Raw genomic sequence first — 21,683 nt, forward strand, 5'->3', positions numbered from 1 at the left:
CCATCTCTTGGTTTCCCTCTGCGATTTTTACCCTCTACACTGCCCTCCAATACTAAATTCGTGATCCCTTGATGCCTCAGAACATGTCCTACCAACCGATCCCTTCTTCTGGTCAAGATGTGCCACAAACTTCTCTTTTCCCCAATCCAGAACATACAGATAAAATAAAGTTATAATTAGGCAAGCTTTTGGGTCCAGGGGTTTCATCTTTAGGCAGAAGGCCTGATGGGGAAGGTAGAGGGGTGAAGGGAAAGGACTGGAGAGGTGTAGGAAAAGGGGTAGATTTCAGGAAAGTCCCCTTGAACTGCAAGTCAGGGGGACTTACCACATGGGATTTTGTCAAAAATTGATTGATTTCATTGTTATAAAGAATGTCAGTGATATTTGAAGACTTCTTTTTTTTTTTTAAAGAAAGAGTCAAGAGCATTTTCCATGCATAATAAATTCAAAAGGAATATTCTGATTATTTATGAGAGTGATAAAGAGCTGTGATATTGTTTTCAGATAATCAAACAGATAACTTGAACAAAATCTTCACATTTGTGCAATTTTGAATTAACGAGAAGCCGTGTCAGTACCTAGAAGTAAATCACTCAAAGAGTGAAGTACAAACATCTATGGTGCATAGCATGATCAACATTGTTGGCATTTAGCATCTTTGCACCCAAGAATACTGTCTCATGTGATGTTATCACCTAATATGCAGTACACTGGTTTGCCCCTTGATCAGGCAGTATACCACATTAGAGGCTAAACTCTGCACAGAACACATATTAGGAGGAACATCAGCAGTGGATGCAATCAAATAAATTAGAAGACTGGATAAATGGAGACTCGAGCATCAGTGTCCCATCACTCTAGTTAAAGAACTGCTATTAATCTGCCTTTTCCAATCTATAACATTCTGAACAATTTTGCTCCTATAGAGAATTCCTGAACATCCACAATCTGATGGAGCAAACAAAAATGCAGTGCAATTGAGTGTTGTAAACACTGATAAATTTGGGATTTAAGTAATGTAATCAGAAATATAATTTATGTAATTTTTTAAAGGAAAGAAAGAAAGGTAAATAATAATAACTGATCTCATCTCTTGCATAGCCAGGATGGATCTTTACCTTTGTTTCATCAGCTGGGGCAGTGGCAGCAGCAGTAGCAGCTGATTGCTGAGATTCTTGTGCAGCTGTTTCAGATTGGTTGTTTGACAAGTCCCCATTAGGTTTCTGTTTGTTTTCAGGTGTTAACTGAAAAATAATTTGTAATTGCAAGTGTACCAATATCTGACATACAGTTTGCATCCAACACCAGTTTTTACTTTCAAAAATCTACAAATTACTAATATAATTTTGAAGATAAAAAATATTAATAATACTTCACTAGCACAAACTACTGCAATCAATCCACATCTGCTAAGATCACATGATAATGTTATGGCAATCTGTAATGTAATCATTACAATATTAATTTTCCCTCATACTGTGGAAACCAATTTTAGTTCGAAAGACACTTAGTTTTGACATTTAACAGAAACACTTAAGCTCAGTAAAATGAAACTTTCATTCTTCAGTGCTCTGAATTTTCTTGACAGTTTAATACTGTTTTAATAAGATTCACACCTGGACCATAACCTTTCATGGCCAGTGCTCTTTTCAAGCGTTTTAACAAGGTATGAACCATGATATGCTACTAATCTTCAATCAGCAACTTCACACATACCATTTTCCAGATGTCAACATCTAACTGTTTACGTTACATCTAAAATGAAATCCCTATGGCACAGTCCATGAAGCAGTGAAAGTCAAGCACATCGTGTTGGGCAGCACGTTCAGCAACTGAGTTGACCAGCTATGTCTTGACCACAGTTCGGCAATGGCCATTCATGTGGATGGAGAACTTGTTAGTGGCCCTGCCCACATAGAATGTTGCACAGTAGTTGCAGCCAGGTTGGTAGATGACCACATAGCCACTTTCACATGTGGTTCTACCTTTGATGGGATAGGAGAAACTTGTGCCAGGACTGGTGTAGGTGGTTATGGAGGATGTATGGCACAGGTCTTTCATCTAGGTCTATCGCAGGGATATGAACCTCCCCTCAAGGGTGGCTGTATCACTACCTCTGTCCATATCAAACCTACCACCCACTGATAATTCATCTACTCTGACAGCTGACAATAATTCCACACCAAGAAATCCCTCCCATACAGTGTAGCCACTCATGATTGTCACATCTGTGGTGATGAACAGCCCTTCTCCAAATATGTCAAGAGTCTCGCTGATACCTTCACAGACTGAAATTACCCTCCTCATCTAGTACAGAAACAGATCTTTCGCACCATGTCTCGCCAATTACCTACCATCTTCCACATACCCAGTGTCTGATCACAAAGGAGCACCACCTTTGTGACTACACCCAGGACTGGAGCAACTGAATCACATTCTCTGCCAAGGTTTTGAATCCCTCACAGTGTGTCCTGGAATGGGAAATATCCTCCCCATCCCTCTCATAGTTTTATTTCACTGCCTGGCTTGCAATATCCTTGTCCATCCTAATTCTAACTCTGTCTCCAATCCCTTTCTTCATGGCTCATTACCCTGTCAGACCTGTCCCACACATCCTCCTACCACCAACACTCCAGTATTGTCATAGGCATCTCCTGCCTCAAAGGCAGAGCCACTTGTGCAAGCAGCCATGTGGTCTATCAATTTAGGTATGAGAGTGAATCAAAAAGTAATTTACACTTCCAAATTACGGCCATTTATTAAAGCATGCACACGCGCACTCGCACGCGCACACGCGCACACACACACACACACACACACACACACACACACACACAGGCACTACAGCTATGACAACATACAATATAAGTTCACTTTTCCACAGTCCCCAAGGGGTATTTCTCAGAATGGGTAACCAACTTTTCAGTTCTGGATGCATTTACATTACATTTGAAATTTAATCCATATGTCCTGGATACAGCTGCTTATATCTCCTCATCATTTCAGAATTGTTGTTGAGCGAGATCCTTTTTCACCTTGTGAAACACATGATAACCGCATAGCACTAGGCCTCAACTGCATGGAGGATGTTGCCGTACTTCCCACTTCAATCACTGCTGCAGCTCTGACGTTAAGCAGGCCGTCTGTGGCATTGCATAATAGTGCAACAAAATCACACTGGTGCTCAATTTTATCTATCACTTTTTTTTTTAATTGCCTTATGGAACCAGTGCAACGTCTGACAAAATGAAGCAGAGTTGATTGTCATGTCTTGCAGAGTTTATTGTTATGTCTTTCAGCACAAAATCCACATGCACCCTCAGTGTCAAAGACCACTGCCACCATCACCTTTCCTGACGAAAGTTTGGACCTTGACCTTCTTTCATTGTGGTGATGTGGAGTGCATCCATTTCATCGGTATTCTCTTTGTTTCTTGAATGGCACGTGGAAAAAAGGAACACCTAAATATTTCCGTTCAAGCTTTGATTTTTCTTATTTTATTATGATGATCATTTCAACCTACGTAGGTGAGTGTCAACAAAATATTTTCGCATTCAGAAGAGAAAGCTGGTAATTGAAATTTCGTAAATAGATCTCACCGCAAAAAAAAAAAAAAAGCTTTTGTTTCAGTGACTGCCACCCCAACTCGCATCTCATATCAGTGACACTCTCATCCCTATTGCGTGATAACACTAAACAAGCTGCCCTTCTTTGCACTTTTTCGATGTCCTCTGTCAATCCTACCTGGTAAGGATCCCACAATGCACAGCAATATTCCAGCAGACAACGGACAAGTATAATGTAGGCTTTCTCTTTAGTGGGTTTGTCACATCTTCCAAGTGTTCTGCCAACAAAGCGCAGTGTTTGTTTCGCCTTCCCCACAATATTATCTACGTCGTCTTTCCAATTTAAGTTGCTCATATTTGTAATTCCTAGGTATTTAGTCAAACTGACAGCCCTTAGATTTGTGTGATTTATCGTATAACCAAAATTTATCGCATTTCTTTTAGTACCCATGTGGATGACCTCGCACTTTTCTTTGTTTAGTGCTAATTGCCACTTTTCGCACCATACAGAAATTCTCTATAGGTCATTTTGTAATTGGAATTGACCGTCTGATGATTTGACTAGACAGTAAATTACAGCGTCATCTGCAAACAATCTAAGGGGGCTGCTCAGATTATCACCTAGGTCATTTATATAAATCAGGAACAGCAGAGGGCCTATAACACTACCTTGCAGAATGCCAGATATCACTTCTGTTCTACTCGTTGATTTACTGTCATCACTACGAACTGTGACCTCTCTGAGAGGAATTCACATATCCACTCACACAACTGAGACAATACTCCATATGCACGCTATTTGATTAATAGTCGCTGGTGACAAATGGTATCAAAAGCCTTCTGGAAATCTAGGAATACGGAATTGATCCAAGATCCCTTGTTGACAGCACTTATTACTTCACGGGAAGCACAAGAACGATACTTTCTGAATCCGTGTTGGTTATGTATCAATAAGTCATTTTCTTCAAGGTGATTCATAATGTTCGAGCACAGTATATGCTCCAAAATCCTACTGCAAATTGAGGTCAGTGATATGGGTCTTTAATTCAATAGGTTACTCCTATTTTCCTCCTTGAATATTGGAGTGACCTGTGCTACTTTCCAGTCTTTTGGAACAGACCTTTCGTCAAGTGAGTGGTTGTATATGATTGCTAAGAAAGGCGCTATTGTGTCTGCATACTCTGAAAGGAATCTTATTGGTCTACCATCTGGACTGGAAGACTTGACTTTCTTAAGTGATTTGAGTTGTTTTGCAACACCTAAGATATCTATGTTTACGTCACTTATGTTAACAGCTGTTCTGGTATCGAATTCTGGAATATTTACTTCATCTTCTTTCGTGAAGGAATGATGGAAAACTGAATTTAGTAACTCTGCTTTAGTGGCACCATCATTGGTAACATTTCTATCGCTATCGCGCAATGACGGTATTGACTGTTTTTTTGCCACTGGTGTACTTTACATATAACCAGAATCTCTCTGGGTTTTCTACCATATTTTGAGACAATATTTCATTGTGGAAACTACTGAAGGCATTTCGCATCGGCGTCCACACGAAATTTCGAGTTTCTGTGAAACTTAGCCAGTTTTGGGGACTTTGTGTTCTTCTGCAACAGTGTTCTGTGTTCTGACGTGTTTTGTGTACCATGGTGGATCAGTCCCGTCTCTTACTAATTGACGCGGTATGAATCTATCTATTGCTGTCGATACTGTATCTTTGAATTTGAGCCGTATCTTGTCTACACTTACATAATTAGCTTGGATGGAATGGAGACTCTCTCTTAGGAAGGTATCAAGCGAACTTTTATCTGCTGTTTTAAATACATATATTTTGCGTTTATTTTTAGTGGTTTTGGTTGATATGATTTTGAGCCTCACTACAATGACCTTGTTTTCACTAATTCCTGTATCCGTCATGACACACACTATTAGATCAGGATCATTTGTGGCTAAGAGGTCAATTGTGTTTCGCAACCATTTACTATTCGTGTGGGCTCATGAACTAATTGTTCAAACTAATTCTCAGAGAAAGCATTTAGCACAATTTCGGAAGATGTTTTCTGACTACCAGAGGCTTTGAACACAGATTTTCATCAACAAATCGAGGGTAGATTGAAATCTCCACCAATTATAACTGTATGAGTGGGGTACTTATTTGTAATGAGATTCAAGTTTTCTTTGAAGCATTCAGCTATTATATCACCTGAGTTGAGGGGTCGGTAGAAGGAGCCAATTATTATTTTGGTATGGCTGTTGAGTATAACCTCCACTCATAGTAATTTGCAGGAACTATCTATTTCAACTTCACTACAATATAAACTATGACTAATATAAAAAGGAATAGTGACAAAATATATTCCTTTTGGCAACTGTCAGAAAGGGGTGTAGTACTCATCTTCCGTTTCTATTCAGCAAACTAAAATCTAGATACAGGTTCTTGGAAACATCAGTGTGACTGTCAGGGATCCCATACATACAGGCCTTTTTAAAAAAAAAAGAGAGAGAGAGAGAGAGAGAGAGAGAGAGAGAGAGAGAGAAAAGAAAGAAAGAAAGAAAGGAAGGAAGAAAAAGAGAGTCAATAAAGGTTATGTGCAGTGGATAGTTGAATTCTATGCATTGTTCTATTACATTTCATAGAACAATAATATTTGTTCAGAACTGGATCTCCCTCTTCGAAAGCCAGCCTGTTCTTGTAGTCAACAATCTGCTGCTTCTTTTATCCTTTTTAGAAGATTGAGGCAAAAGACTTTGCGTGGTACGAAGAGAAGCCAGTTGTAAATTTGGCTAGATTTCCCTTCTTTCGTAGTTTAACAATGATGTTGCACCTCCAGTCTACTGGAACATGCCTTGTTTGCAACACATATTGCAGATGTGAATTAAGCCAGGATCTCTATATGTCAGTATTCCAGATGAAATTTCATCTAAACTAGCTGCTTTATGATTTTTAAGTGTTGTAGCCACTGCTCACATCTGTGCTTCTGTTATATCACCTGCTTTTACCATTAGCTCTTGCATTTGTCTCATTTGGAATGTTGTCAGCATTAAGAGAGGTGGGCTAGTTTACAGTTTCTTTAAAGTACTCAACCCAATGGGCAGCATGTTCATCTTTTGTGAGCAGAAGTTTGCCATTTTCATCCATTGTGGGGGAGTTTGAAAAACTGTGGGTCTCAGTAAGTTGGCAAATGGTATGTTATAATGACCTGGTGTCATTTTGAGAGGCAGCATTTTGAACTTCTCATCTTTCCGTTCGAACCACTCACTCTGCATATTTTCATATAGTTACTTGAAGGTCTTCTTGATATTTAGCCTGTTGGCATTGTTGCTTTGCCATCTTTCTTTCGTATATCAACGCCAAGTTCGGCGTTGAATCCACTACTGTTTCTGTGTTCTTTTCTGTTGTTCAAATTCCTCTTCAGCACGTGTACTCAGAGAATCCTTGAATTGAAACCAATGTGTTTCCGCTTTGTCAGGTTGTTCTTGAAGTGCCTGGAATTGATTTCTAATGCTGGTTACAAATGTATTTTCTACTTATTTGTCTTTTAGTTTAGCCACATCAAATGGTCGCTTAGGTTGTTGGCACTGCTGTGATTCAAACTTCCCTTTCAGGTCCACTCAGACCAAGAAATGAACCAACCCAACATTCGCAGTACAGCAGGTTAACGTATCTTGATTTAAGGATCCCACATTTCAAGATCCAATGTGGATTATACTTTTTGTAGCAAACATTGATTTCCATTTCATACATCGTTAGATACTCAATCGTGTCGCTCTTGAATTATTCTAGTCACTATATTCTCCATGCTGAGTTTTAGATTCATGTTCAGGTTCAAAACTTATGAGGTGCAAATTGCTGAATTTTTCTTGTTGCTTCTGTAGTGGTAAAAAGTTTTATGGGTTTCTGTATACAATGAAGTAAACAATAAATTTTATCTTAATTAAAAATAACCTGTAGGTTTATATAATCTGTCAACAAGGATTATGCTCATCAACACTGCAAAAAAATTGTTACACTGATTCTTTAAAAAAAAAATAAAAAAAAATGCAAGGCCTACTGTTGGTATACTATTACGAATGAAAGTTTTAAATTACTTTAATTTGTCACTTTAACTTTTTCCCTTCTGTTTTTGCAAGTGCTCACCACCAGCAAAGTGAGTGCCCGAGGTAAAACCGATCAATCAGACGTCATTATGTAGTGCAGGCAAGGGCAAACTACACCACTGTCTTCAGACCAATGTTTTAGGTTTGCAGTAGCCTTACACAACACAAGTGTATATGATTACACCACAGATTTCAATGTGGAGAGCAATTCACTTTAAATCAATGAAAAGTAGTATGATGGCTGGGTTAGCAACTTCACAGCGAAGGTCAGACATAGCAACATAAATTTACGACACATCACAGGACGATTTCTTGCTACAGATAGAACTTATAGATCTGCAGTGAGACAGGTAGTTGTGTAATAAGTCCTATAATAAAATAAGTCTAGCAGACTTACACAGGAATTTTCCTCAACATAAACTTTTCATGGCTTCACAAGTTTGCAGCTGTGGTTCATTCAATGTTTGTATTTGCGTACTTGAGTGGACAGCCCTATTCCATAAAAAAGAAGATTAAATCCACCTATAGAAGCCCACTGACAGACTTCAACTTAAAAGCTTATCTTCAGATTAGTAGCATGCTTAACATGTGAATAAAATAGTCACAAAATACAACTTGATATCAATTTAAACTCTGTCTGAAAATGAATTAATCATAAGGCTACATCAGCAGTAAGAAATATCTTGTTTTGTACTTTGATGTTCCATGTTATGCATTTCGTCAGTTAAAAGAAATGTAAGTTTCATTTCAATTGCCCATCAATGCAACAGTCTTAGAAAATAAATTTACCTCAAGAGATGTCAATTGGCCATAGTGAAGTCATACATCTCTGTAGAAATAACATTAGCAGCTGTAGAATAGACTCTTCAACAGCAGTTTTTCATGAAGAGCTATCTTGTTCCAATTCCTCCCTCCTCTCCCCTCTCCTCCCCTTTCCCTATCGTTATTCACTTTGAGCCAGCTTACTGTTGTGGCTTGAGTGTGAGCCGCATGAATAGATCAATGAAAAGAGCTGGTCTAACAGAACAGTGAAATATTTCCCCGTTTCATCAGAGTTTACGAATATGTACCCTCACACAGCCTTTCCTTCTGGAGACTCATAAGCACCTCGTAAGCCATTTGAATAGGTGTTTAATATATGACACCCTATTTGATGAGCTTTATGACCCTTCCACACTTTCTTCACATGCTAACTTTACATAAAAATTAAATGTTGCAATACCTGGGTTGTCTTATGTTACTTTATTATTGTGCACACAGTGCAGAAGGCTTGTATATACTCTGTATTCTCAGTGAGCAATAACTTGTGAAACAGTAGTGAAAAGCGTGGTGTTACAAGAAAAATACCAATAATGTTCATGCACTGATAACATTTAAACATGATGCAATGTAATGAACACACTACAATATCTCCTTTAAATGCCCAGAAAGGAAAAAACAACAACATTAAAATAAAGCAGCTGCAGTAAATTTCCCAATAGGTCTGTAGATTGCCCATAATGCCCATAGCACACAATAGTTGCTCTGTCTTAATATTTCTCAAAAACTGGTGTACAGCTTCATCGAAGGAGTATGTTTACATTGTTCGGCTAATCTTACCTATAGAGGGAGAATTAAGACCAGCAATGACACATAAAATAATACCATTATTTCATGTTTATATTTTCTTCTTACTCATTAATTGAATCAGTCACCATATCCTCAAACTGGCTAATAACATCAAGCCACACTTCAAACTAACTGACACCGTCAAAATCATCTTTTCGAACAATTATTTCAACCACAACTGCATTAATAGGGTGGAGGTGACACTGTGGATAAATAGCATTTAAATTTTGTTACTTAACAAACTAAGAGGCCAACACTAAACAATGTGAAAGATGAAAGTCATATCATGGTCAAAATGAACAGTATTGTCATGCTGAAAATGTACCTCTGAAAACCCAGTCAACTAATGCATGTAAAACACCAAACAGAATAACTGTCATGTACAATGGGTAATATGAGTGAGACACAAACTTACAGTAATTCTAGCACTGGCAGTTGTTAAATCTGAGTTACCTTATCAAAGCTATAAATCTGCCAACAATTTGCAGCATTAATAACTAAATAAATGTGTAATGCTTATATGTTAGTATAAAGGATTTGTTACAAACTACAATTGGCAGACAAAGGTACTGTAAGCAATTCTTGAGATCTGACTGGCATACCCCAAATTAAAAAAATATCTATAGTGACACCAGAACACTAATGGCCAGGTCACTCCGGACCTTACTCTAGAGCAACTAGAGCTACTGCAAATGTTATAGTGGAGCTAACTTCAGAACTTATACTGAACACCTGCATGAGAAGAAGATATCTGCTTTGTAACAATACATGGCATGCCATGTTAAGCATCCATATAAAACTGTATACAATCATTATTGATTGATACCATGCTGCCTAACCCCAAAACACAGTGAAAACCAATCACTTTGTAGTCTCTGTTAAATGTATTTCCAGAATTCATTCCTAGTGATGTCAACATCATAGTTTCTGTTGGATTTCCTATAGATGTGACCATTAGAGCCTCTCTGCTTAAATAGTTGTATGCCGTGGGTGACAAAGTACTGTGAAATATAACAACTGAACTATTTGTGATCTAACAATGGAAACTCCAGGTAGGAATATCAACTATGTAGGAAAAGAAAGATTGCTATTAACATAAATAAGACACATCAAGTTGCAAACAGGCACAATTAAAAGACACTCACATAAGGCTTCCAGCACACACACCATTCTCAAGATGCTAGAGTTGGCAATCGTGTGCGTGACGTGAGTTTCTCTTACGGAGGGGGCGGAAGAATGCATGCACTTGTGAGCCAAGGGAAGGGGAAAGGGGGTGGGGGGGACTAGTTTCTGTAATTTTTCAAAAGACATACATGACAAATGTTTACGAACAGGTTGGAACATGGAAATATTACCATCTATTGCAGGTGTATATGTGGACCTGGGAAAAAAATTCCTGTATATCTCAGTTAAAAATACACTTTCTTCCGGGTGAAAATACACTTTTTCCGTGTTAAGTGACATTATACTTTTTCTCAGAACTGTAAAACTTATCAGTTATTCAATGAATATAATTTTATACACCGGCGTAGAATTTCCTGGAACTTTAGAAAACAAAACTCGGGAAAGAAAACACATTTTGGAAAGATGTTTGATGTGCAGCAACATGTACAGTTCATATTTTCATATCACGAAAGTATAAACTCAAACTCCACCAAACACCACATGTTACTTTCCGAAGCATTGAAATTGAGTTTGTGATGCGCTTTTGTAAGCCAGCTATTGCTCGTCATTGTGATCTCGCAAGCCGATGACAACGGATATTCAGAGCATAGGACACGTGATGTAGTCAGCCAATAGCAACAGCACTGCTAGGTAGTGCGAACACACAAATACAATAAGTTGATGGTTTAAATTAATTTATACAGTGTTGCTACAAGAAAAGAAAAGCTTTCGTATGTAATATTGGTCTCTAAGATTAATAAGCTGAAAGAGGAGCTAAGCTTTCATGTACAATGTTGATCTTTCTTGTGCGTGTTCCACTTTAAGATACATCACACAAATGTGCCAGTAAAATTTATAATGACGACATAAATGTCAGATCTTCTGGGCTCGAAACTTCTACACGGTCGTCCTCAAAGAGCTGATTTTTAAATGAGAGTCAAACGCTCTGTGATTTAAGAAATTCATTGTACATTTTCGCACATAGGTCATCTCACGTAAAAGGAAATTTACTTGAAAGTAATGCTTTTAAAAACAACCATCAGCAGTATTTTCACGCGACCTTTTCGAAATAGGTTCATTTCAGCAGTTGCCAGAGTGCGCCAGATAATGGGAGTCATTGTGCTTGCGCAGTTATGATGACGCAGAAAGCCCGTATGTTTGTACGAGTAAAACATTAAAAAGAAAGAAGACATCAGAGGATACTCCAAGAGCATCGGAATTTCGTGAAACATACTAAAATGCATAATTTGACTTAAAGTACACATTCATATGTCCAGATTTGGATGTAAATAACTTCATTGTTCTGCAAGGCGATTAATGCTTGACTGTCAGGAAAGTGCAAATAAAATATGAAACTAATAACATATTTTAGCCTTCCATAATTATGTGAATGTATTTTAATTCACTTGATAGCTCCCGACCCTAGAAATCCGTTTTGTTTTCATTTAACGTGAGAGCAATAAACCAAGAGGAAACAGCAAACTGACTACACGTAAACACAGGTTACGTGGAGACTACCTACCTCCCCACTAAAATTCAGACTGCTCTGTGCACCAGCCCCGGATCTACTACATTTCCGAACTGGGGCAATAGTAGATAGTGGCGCCCCCCCCCCCCCCCCCCCCCCCCCCTCCCCTCCATCAAGCGTTTAAGGTAGGATGGGAAAAATTAAAATCGTCTTTTCAAAAATTTGTTCATTTCGTAGCACACATTTTTCTGAAGAGTCTGATACATAAAACATACATGTTCAAGGAAATGTATGATATGTTATTGGGTCTCAAGTGTTCCAAAGTGCAGTGCCACACTTCTTCACATAGCATTCTTCTATCACACATCACTGTATTTCGTTCTGTGGAATCCAAACATGTAATATTTTGTAACAAATGCCATCAAACTATATTCAGGACAGTGGAAATTAAAATGTCCTGTGGTGCCTTTCCTGCTCCCAGTCAGCTGGTTTGACACCCTGCCCCTCTTTTTCAAAAAAAACCTCGCAATTAATACTGGTTTGGATTATTTGCAACTGGGAGAACAAGAAATCTTCAGAAAATGTGCACTCTTTATTGCCTATTAGCTAATAACTTGCTGTTTTGTGTGACATAAAATTAAATATGGGATACAAAAATCAGTAAAGACAAGAGATAAGCAAGACAGTGCACATTTCTTGAATCCTTAAGTCCTAGCATTTTATTCTCTCTAATCTTGCTACAGCTTTACGTGGCATGCTTTCATTTCTGGGAAAGAATCTATAGTACCAATATCAAACACCTATTACACCTACCATAGCCAAAAAGTTTTATGTTAGGAAATCCACTCCTGGAAATGGAAAAAAGAACACATTGACACCAGTGTGTCAGACCCACCATACTTGCTCCGGACACTGCGAGAGGGCTGTACAAGCAATGATCACACGCACGGCACAGCGGACACACCAGGAACCGCGGTGTTGGCCGTCAAATAGCGCTAGCTGCGCAGCATTTGTGCACCGCCGCCGTCAGTGTCAGCCAGTTTGCTGTGGCATACGGAGCTCCATCGCAGTCTTTAACACTGGTAGCATGACGCGACAGCGTGGACGTGAACCGTATGTGCAGTTGACGGACTTTGAGCGAGGGCGTATAGTGGGCATGTGGGAGGCTGGGTGGACGTACCGCCGAATTGCTTAACACGTGGGGCGTGAAGTCTCCACAGTACATCGATGTTGTCGCCAGTGGTCGGCGGAAGGCGACGCACGGATGCACGCCAAGACCGTAGGATCCTACGCAGTGCCGTAGGGGACCGCACCGCCACTTCCCAGCAAATTAAGGACACTGTTGCTCCTGGGGCATCGGTGAGGACCATTCGCAACCATATCCATGAAGCTGGGCTACGGTCCCACACACCGTTAGGCCGTCTTCCGCTCACGCCCCAACATCATGCAGCCCGCCTCCAGTGGTGTCGCGACAGGTGTGAATGGAGGGACAAATGGAGACGTGTCGTCTTCAGCGATGAGAGTCGCTTCTGCCTTGGTGCCAATGATGGTCGTATGCGTGTTTGGCACCGTGCAGGTGAGCGCCACAATCAGGACTGCATACGACCGAGGCACACAGGGCCAACACCCGGCATCATGGTGTGGGGAGCGATCTCCTACACTGGCCGTACACCTCTGGTGATCGTCAAGGGGACACTGAATAGTGCACGGTACATCCAAACCGTCATCGAACCCATCGTTCTACCATTCCTAGACCGGCAAGGGAACTTGCTGTTCCAACAGGACAATGCACGTCCGCATGTATCCCGTGCCACCCAACATGCTCTAGAAGGTGTAAGTGGAAATGGTGGAAATGGCATGGCAAGCCGTTCCACAGGACTACATCCATCATCTCTACGATCGTCTCCATGGGAGAATAGCAGCCTGCATTGCTGCGAAAGGTGGATATACACTGTACTAGTGCCGAAATTGTGCATGCTCTGTTGCTTGTGTCTATGTGCCTGTGGTTCTGTCAGTGTGATCATGTGATGTATCTGACCCCAGGAATGTGTCAATAAAGTTTCCCCTTCCTGGGACAATGAATTCACGGGGTTCTTATTTCAATTTTCAGGAGTGTAGTTTCACATTTCATTCATGAGCTCCAGCTTCTGAAGCATGAGATCGAAAAGAAGTAGTACTAAATTCTTATATAAATGTGGAATCGTCACATTCTTCCATATCGTGTGTGATGTCACCGTTTCTCCTCCTTCCTCCTTCTAACAAACAATCTTGTCACCACTAATTCTGTAACTATTCCTGCCAGTGTCAAAATGTATTCCATGGTTAACTTCACTAACCCTGCCACAATCATCGGTTTAGTTGTCCTGGGTTTATTCTTCGATTAGGCATTATTACGTGTTCGTACAACGCATTTCTGTGCTACTTCCAGAATAGAACTTCAGTGGCTGCTAGCCGGAGACTAGCGAACTGGCTCTTACTAGGGTAGCAATCCGGCCAAAAATTTTCTGTCAAAATTTCATTTTCTTGGATACACTGAAAAGATAATACACAATCTTTCTTCGCTGTTATTCCTATCAGTTGTTTATTTCCAGTCCGGTACTCTGAATATATGGATTTCACTAGTAATTATAACAACACTGATAATTCGGAAACCCAGTCAACCACCTAAACAGCGATTGGCATTCACCCATTTGGTTCTATTCTGCTCAGCTCATATAGCCCCATCCTCTTTTGTTTGCAGGAAAGTTTATTTCCAGATGCAATGGGGATTCCCCCGACAGAGACAGCACTTACACTATGCACACGTTAAAAAATAAACTTATGGCTCATTCAGAATGTGTTCAAAAAGGTTCAAAAACCAACAGGGATGTGTTTCAAAATCATATGAATGATCGATAGACTAATGTGCACTGGATGCTAGGTGCTTTCTCAAGGAAATTATTCCCCCCCTCCCCCCCCTCCTCCCCAAAAAAAACTTTCCGCCTGGGGCAGACACCCCAGTTTGCCCCCTAGATCCGGGCCTGTTGCTCATGCGTGAATCTGGCATCTTAGGTGCGCCAGTAAAATTTTTACTGGTAGCATGTGACTGCTTGCTTCTAATTGCCACACTTCCCAGAAGCAGGAGAAGCTACTACTCATACACGACTCAACTGTGCATGCACAAGAAATTGCTCGCAACTGATCTAACGAATCTAATGTAAACAGTTGTGAAGTCATGCTTATCGGAGGCAATTTGTTGCTATGAAGCTATGCATAGTCTTCCTAAGGCCTTTGACACATTTTGCTGTTGGCAGACGCTTCTAAGAGCACTGTGGTGTCGTCGTCGTATATGGCACATTTCCTTTGCAACATAAGTTTTATTTTCACTTGTTTTTCTCTCTTTCATGTTTTATTGCTGTAGTAGTGAGATACAGCAATATCCTTTGTTAGACTATTGATTCTTACCAGTCAAAGTTACAAAAATTTAACTGAAAATCAAAACAATGAAAAATTCCCAGAGTTTCAAAAAAATCCCAGGTTTTTCCTGGATCTCCCAGTTGTCCTGGGTTGCATGCACCCTGTTATTACAAATGTGAACACACATTTAGAAAACCACTATTACCAGTTTCTTTTGAATTTACTTAAAAACACTGTGAAAGTAAAATGCCCCATCATAGAACAGAGCCACTTTTTGTAAGATAACAACAACAACAACAGTTGGAGAGTTGTTTGAAATTTGTGGTGGAATTTTGACTGAAGCTGCACATGATAGATATTATGAAGCAGACAGAAAAACTGATTACATCAGATGAAAGTTGGCAGGCACTATGAAATTTTTATAAAAGGTCATCAGGAAATAGAGTGTGGTTCAGGAAAGAAAGTAAGTATTTTAGGAGGTGGCAGAACAGATTGATCCAATATAACATTCTGTACAACATGGTATTTTGGTTACAGAGATACAGCCGATTACAGAGCTAGCTTTTCATTGTGTGTGTCAGCACTCTATTTTCTATGGGTTTATTTATCAAATATAATTTTTGTTTTGAACTTCAAGAAGTGAATTTGTGCTTGATTTTACATAACTGAATTTTTCAACTGTGACTGTGATTCGTTAACCAATCCCACAGTATCATTTAAGCATATTGTGTATGCTACAAATGCTAAGTATGCTGAAATGGTATTTGTGTTTGTGTCTTGGAATGGAAACATTGCTGCTGCTTGCGTGAATGTGGCAGATGATTTCCAACCACAGAGTACTAGAGTCAAGAGTATTTATTCACATTTTCACTAAACTGCATGAGACTGTTGTAATGCCAAGCAGTCATATTTCCTTTGAATATGCAAATGAACAGCATTATTAAGTTGATAGAACGTGGTATTTTTAACAACACCACACAGAATTTCTACACATATCGACATTCCACATCCAAGAATATGGGGGACATTATATATGCTTGGAACCTATCCTTATCATTTACAATGGATTCAACACCTTCGAGAAGGAGATGAAGGTAGACAACTGGAGTTTTGCTGTTGGATAATTGCAAATCACTGAGTAATCCCATTAATATTATTTATTGATTAAGGCTCTTTCACTCATGACAGTATCAAACTTTCATCAGTGATCAGACGAAAACCCACATGCCTTTACCAAAAGATATTTTCAAGAACACTTCTCTGTAAGTGTATGGTATGTCATAGTAGACAATTGGATGACTGTGACTGTTGTGTTACTGAACTGTTTTATGGGGACCCATTACCCAGATGTTCTTAAAGGACAAGCTTCCAGCATTATTGCAAAATGATATTTTGGCAACAAGTATTCATATGTCCTTCCACATTGAAGGGACCCCCTACACATCCAAGCTATCAGGTGACATCACCTAAACCTAACATTCCATAAAAAACTGACTGCCAGAAATAGTAACATTCCTAGATCACCAAGGCCTCGGGCCTTAATTATTTTGATTTAAGAAAAGTTACAAAAATTTAACTGAAAACCAAAACAATGAAAAATTTTCGGGATTCTAAAAAATTCCCGGGTTTTTCCTGGATCTCACAGTTGCCCTGGGATGCATAAACCCTGTTATTACAAGTGCGATCATTCAGGATACGAATATTGCTGTCCTCATAAAAGAATGCCAAGATGACCTCAAAAGAGCTACACATGGTGGTATTAAGGGAATTGGAAATTTCACTGAAACTGGAGATGGAATTTTAGAAAATAAGTTTCGATCGTAATGATTTGTCTTTGTTTAATATCTTCTGTCAGTATTTGTTTGGATTCCATTCTAAAAGTTCTATCTCTGTAACCAATAAGAAGTGCACACATTTAATACAGAAGGTTTCATTCAAAAATATTTACTATTCCTTCTGAAACAGCCTGTGGTTCATATCTGCCAAATGGTAGAGTCAAGTACACTACCATTCCACAGTTAAACATGCATTGTGAACTTCTAGATCCAAAAGTTCCTGTGTTAAAAGGGTACTGATAAACAATGCGAATAAAGTCCACAAAACAAAACTGGAGATCAAGAGACAGTCAAGATATGAAATTGGTAACTAACTGTGTGTAGGGACTAGGTTGACTGTACCCCAATCAAATACATTACACTCAGCACGCATCTGACGGGCACTCCAAACTAAATACATACAGAATTAGCTGTAATACAAGTAATATACACTGCCCAGTTACATTAATGTGACCACCTGTCAAAAGCTGAAATAATCACCTTTCACAGTGTGAGACATGCAGGAAAGAAGTCAGTGATGTTCTGGAAAGTACTGACAGGGATGTCAAGCCATGTCAATTCCAGTGCCATGCCCAGCTGCACAGGTTTTCTCTGTTGAGGATCCATGGTAAGAACAGCCCAATCAAGATGTCCCACAAATTCATGACTAGGTTGAAATCTGGGGTGTTTTGATGGCCAAGGCAGTACAGTAAACTCATACTGATACTCTCCAAATCACACACGTACACTCTGAGCTCTGTGACATGTTGCAGTGTTCTGTTGGTAGATGCCATTGTGCCAAGGAAAAACAAACTGCATGTAGAGGTGGGTGTGGTCCCCAAGGATAGATCCATTGTGCCTTCCAGAATGATGAGATTACCCAGGGAATGCCAATAAAACATTTCTCAGACCATAATGCATGCAAGGTGTTTACTTTCAGACATTTCACACCATACACGCACAATGGACATCAGTCTGATGGAACATAACATATGATTCATCGGAAAAGGCCTCCTACTGCCACTTAGTGAACACATAGTTGTAGTACTGGCATGCAAATTCCAGCCTTTGTCACTGATAAACAGCAGTCAGCATGGCTGTGTGAACCAGGTACCTGCTGCAGAGGCGCATGCACAGCATTATTTGCTAAACAGTCAGTGAGGAGACACTGTTAGTATGCCCTTAGTTTTTCCGGGTGGTCAGTTACTCAAAATTTGCATGTCTATCTTTGCCTGTACACACCTTTGCAGCCATCATTCATTGATCACCTATGGCCCACAGTTCACCACAGTTGCCTCAGTACCGGTTCTGGATAGCACCATTTTTCCATTCATACTTTAGACATGGTCACACGAACAGTTTACAAACTTAGCTATTTCAGAAATGCTTCTATCCTTGGGACGAAATACAATGATCAAGCCCTTTTCAGTGTCAGAATAACTGCTCCCTTTCCCCATCACAACAATGACTACACTGTTTTCTACATCTCCCAACATGCTTTAAATATCCCCCAATGTTAGTGCTTCCAACTGCTGTCTGTAAGTGGTTATTGCACATTGATATCAAGATTTTGGCAGTGGTCACATTAATGTGACTGGTTTGTGTAATATTACACAAGAATTGTGTATTTTATGTGTGTATCGGACCTTTCCTCATTGGCAGATGCACTTCAAACTATTGCAATACAAAACAGATTGAGTTCAGTAATGCAATTAACTGTAGGAGAGTCAAAAGGCAAAGTGAGTACTTTTCATTGCATCAAATACCCAGAAACTGAAACAATTTATGACATTGTTTACCTGCAGTCTCTTGTATATGTCACAGATCACAAAAGGTGTGCCTTGCCTAATATGGAACATTCCCTTCACACACAAAGACAGTTTTCTATTGGACATGAAGGATATCTTTTCAGTGAAAAATTATTGTAGACAATTCATTGAATAAGATATTTCCCATGGATAAAATGCAGGGAAAGTTGCAGTAGCCCTATTTGCTATAAATCTTTTAGTCACATATGATTAGGCGTTATCTGCCTGGAATAATGACAACCTATTTGTTAGCTGGGTTTTGTGACAGACAGTTAGTGCTCCCAAATGCAAAGCATACCCATCCAGTGTTTTAAACACCCAGCAAGCAGTTAGTAATGGCAGCAGTACCCTGAAGAGGCATCAATGTATCCAGTTCAATCTCCGTCACCAATTGCTTACTGCACCTTTATAAGATCCAGTTGTTCCATGCTGTGTCTCCTCACCCTATATCTGCGTAAACAAGCTGGTGATCCCTGGTCAGACAGTGATGTCAGGAGCTGCTGACTCTCTGGAGACAAGTCAGTGACCGGCAGACCTAGGACCTTGCGCAGATCTGACACATTCATCTGAGCTGTTGCTTGACCCATGGTATCGCCAAGCTAGAAACAAATTAAAGGAATGAATTTATTTAAAATATAAAAATACTACTTCTTTATATATAAGAGCTCTGAACTGACACTAAAGAAAAGTCATTCTATGTATTATGAATGATAAGAGAAATCACATAGATAAGAGTTCAAGTAGAGAGAGAGATAATATTTGGAGTTTGTGTCTGGTGTGGGGTGGATTGGTTTGGAACTCTGCCCCCCACCCCAATCATATTACCCTTTAGGCAAAACAAGTGTCAGGAGGTGTCTCCTACCCAACTCCACCCCATGATTCAAATACTAAAATGAAGTGTTTTAAATCAACTGGTCATATTCACTTTCTAATAGGAAATTTAAAATGTGAATTGTTTTCACTGTATCATCAGCTATGATCTGTGGCAATGATTTTTCAAGATGCAACGTACACTGTAGGTCAAGAGTGTCTGGATTTGCTTCAAGGATGAGGCAGACTGTCAGGGTCACTCAGCTGTTGCGCTGAGTAAAGTTCTCTTGTGGTAGTATGTGTGAGGTAAGTATGACCAATATGGATGCAACACAAGACTACAGGTTCTTCTCTCTGAGAGAGGCAGAATGATGTTTGCCACTTCTTGGTAGGGGCTGGTACAGTAGGGGGCTGGGTGGCGTGTGGGTGTGCTGTCTGTGGGGGCAAACAGGGAGGTTGTCACAGAGAAAAAAGGCTCCTGATGCATGCCTTTTCGTCTTAACTGCTGCTGTCCTCTTCATTTCCAAATAATTCCTAAGAATATGGATGTTAGGGTTCTGCAAAAGGGTCTTATAAGAGGGATGTTCTGGACTATACTAAATCTTAACCATGTAATTAATTACGAATTGGTGGTGGTGTATCTTTAAAAGTGGAATCCTGCTTCAACAAGACTATCAACAGAGCTCATGCAGGAACCTACAGTCGCTAAGTGGACTTCACTGGGGTCTTGGGGTCTAGTAGGCCTACTGACCAACAAGTAACACATCTGTAGTCGAGTTGGGTTAAACCAATGACTGTTATAATTTCTAGAACTTGTCAATCTGCTCCACAAGAAATGTTTTGGAGGGCATGTAAGGAGTTTAGGTTGTACTAAGCTGCTTTATGTGTGATAACCATGTCAGTTTGTGGTCAAAAAGCAGTCCTAAAAAGTGAAGGCACTTCATGAAGGCATTTTACCACTTCCAGCCACTGGCCACCCAAATATAATTCAGGGCGTGTGCGTGAGTGAATCAAATTCTAGTATTTTGTAGGTAAAAAACTATACCCACGATTTGGGTCCATAACTCGTCTTCTGCTGAGGGCAATGATGTAGAACTACAGTACAAATGGAATTTGTCAACATACAAGGCCTACAACACATTTGGTGCATTGCAATGGCAGCAGTTTTGTTTATAGCAACTCCAAAAAGGGTAGTGCTGAAGGCTGAACTCAATAGAACACGATTTTACCGTATATGTTGATTAATAATTGTCATATCAACTTGGAAACAACAATGGAATATATGTTGATTAATAATTGTCATATCAACTTGGAAACAACAATGGGATAATAAATTAATAATAAAAGTTGGTAGATTGCCTTGGAAGCCCCACCAATGTACCATGGCTACGAGTAGATGTCAGAAATTTGTGACATAAGGCTTATGTAAGATTGCTGACAGGCATAGTTGAGGCACAGAGGCCTCCCAAACAGAATACTCCACTTGTAAAAAGTTGGTAGTTGTGAATGTGGACCTTTGAAATCTGTACTGAAATGCTGCAAATTTCTTATCTGTCCAACAAAGTCTGTGATTGGTCCAACATGCAAAAAATTTGTATAGATTCGCCATTACACTGATCAGTCTGAAGCTGCCTATATAGCATGGCTTTTTAATTATTTTTTTTTTCACAATGATACTTTCTGTCTATTGGGTGGGAACAACTTCACTCTTGGCTAATCTATCAATCATCATCGGGGCGCCACTCTGTACCAAATGATGGCAAGCAACAGCCAGCGTACTGAGGAGACAAATGGGTGTTTGGGTGTCTGCTGGAGAGGGCAGTTCTGGCTGGTGGACAGGATTAGGGCCTGTGTTGACATACAGCAGTAGTATGTGCATTGTGGGTTATGATTTCTGAGTCACTTGGAGACCTGTTACTGTGACTTACTATTCACCAATGTTGGGTATTTT

The 21,683-nt window shown here is 39.7% G+C and overlaps 1 protein-coding gene across 2 annotated transcripts in view; it reads right to left on the reverse strand.

The window, feature by feature from the left end:
* Positions 1-21,683, reverse strand: part of LOC126268607 (G-protein-signaling modulator 2) — a 126,065-nt gene that overhangs the window by 66,062 nt on the left and 38,320 nt on the right. The window contains exons 9-10 of one of the 2 annotated variants that reach the window (XM_049973924.1): positions 19,366-19,521; positions 1,119-1,244 (exon numbers count right to left, since the gene is read on the reverse strand). In XM_049973924.1, the coding sequence (XP_049829881.1) occupies positions 1,119-1,244; positions 19,366-19,521 (282 nt within the window). Of the gene's footprint in view, positions 1-1,118; positions 1,245-19,326; positions 19,522-21,683 lie in introns of both variants that reach the window. The other variant, XM_049973923.1, reaches the window with a different exon arrangement.

The sequence above is a fragment of the Schistocerca gregaria genome, chromosome 1 (genome assembly GCF_023897955.1).
Source record: "Schistocerca gregaria isolate iqSchGreg1 chromosome 1, iqSchGreg1.2, whole genome shotgun sequence".
NCBI classification, from domain to species: Eukaryota; Metazoa; Arthropoda; class Insecta; order Orthoptera; family Acrididae; genus Schistocerca; species Schistocerca gregaria.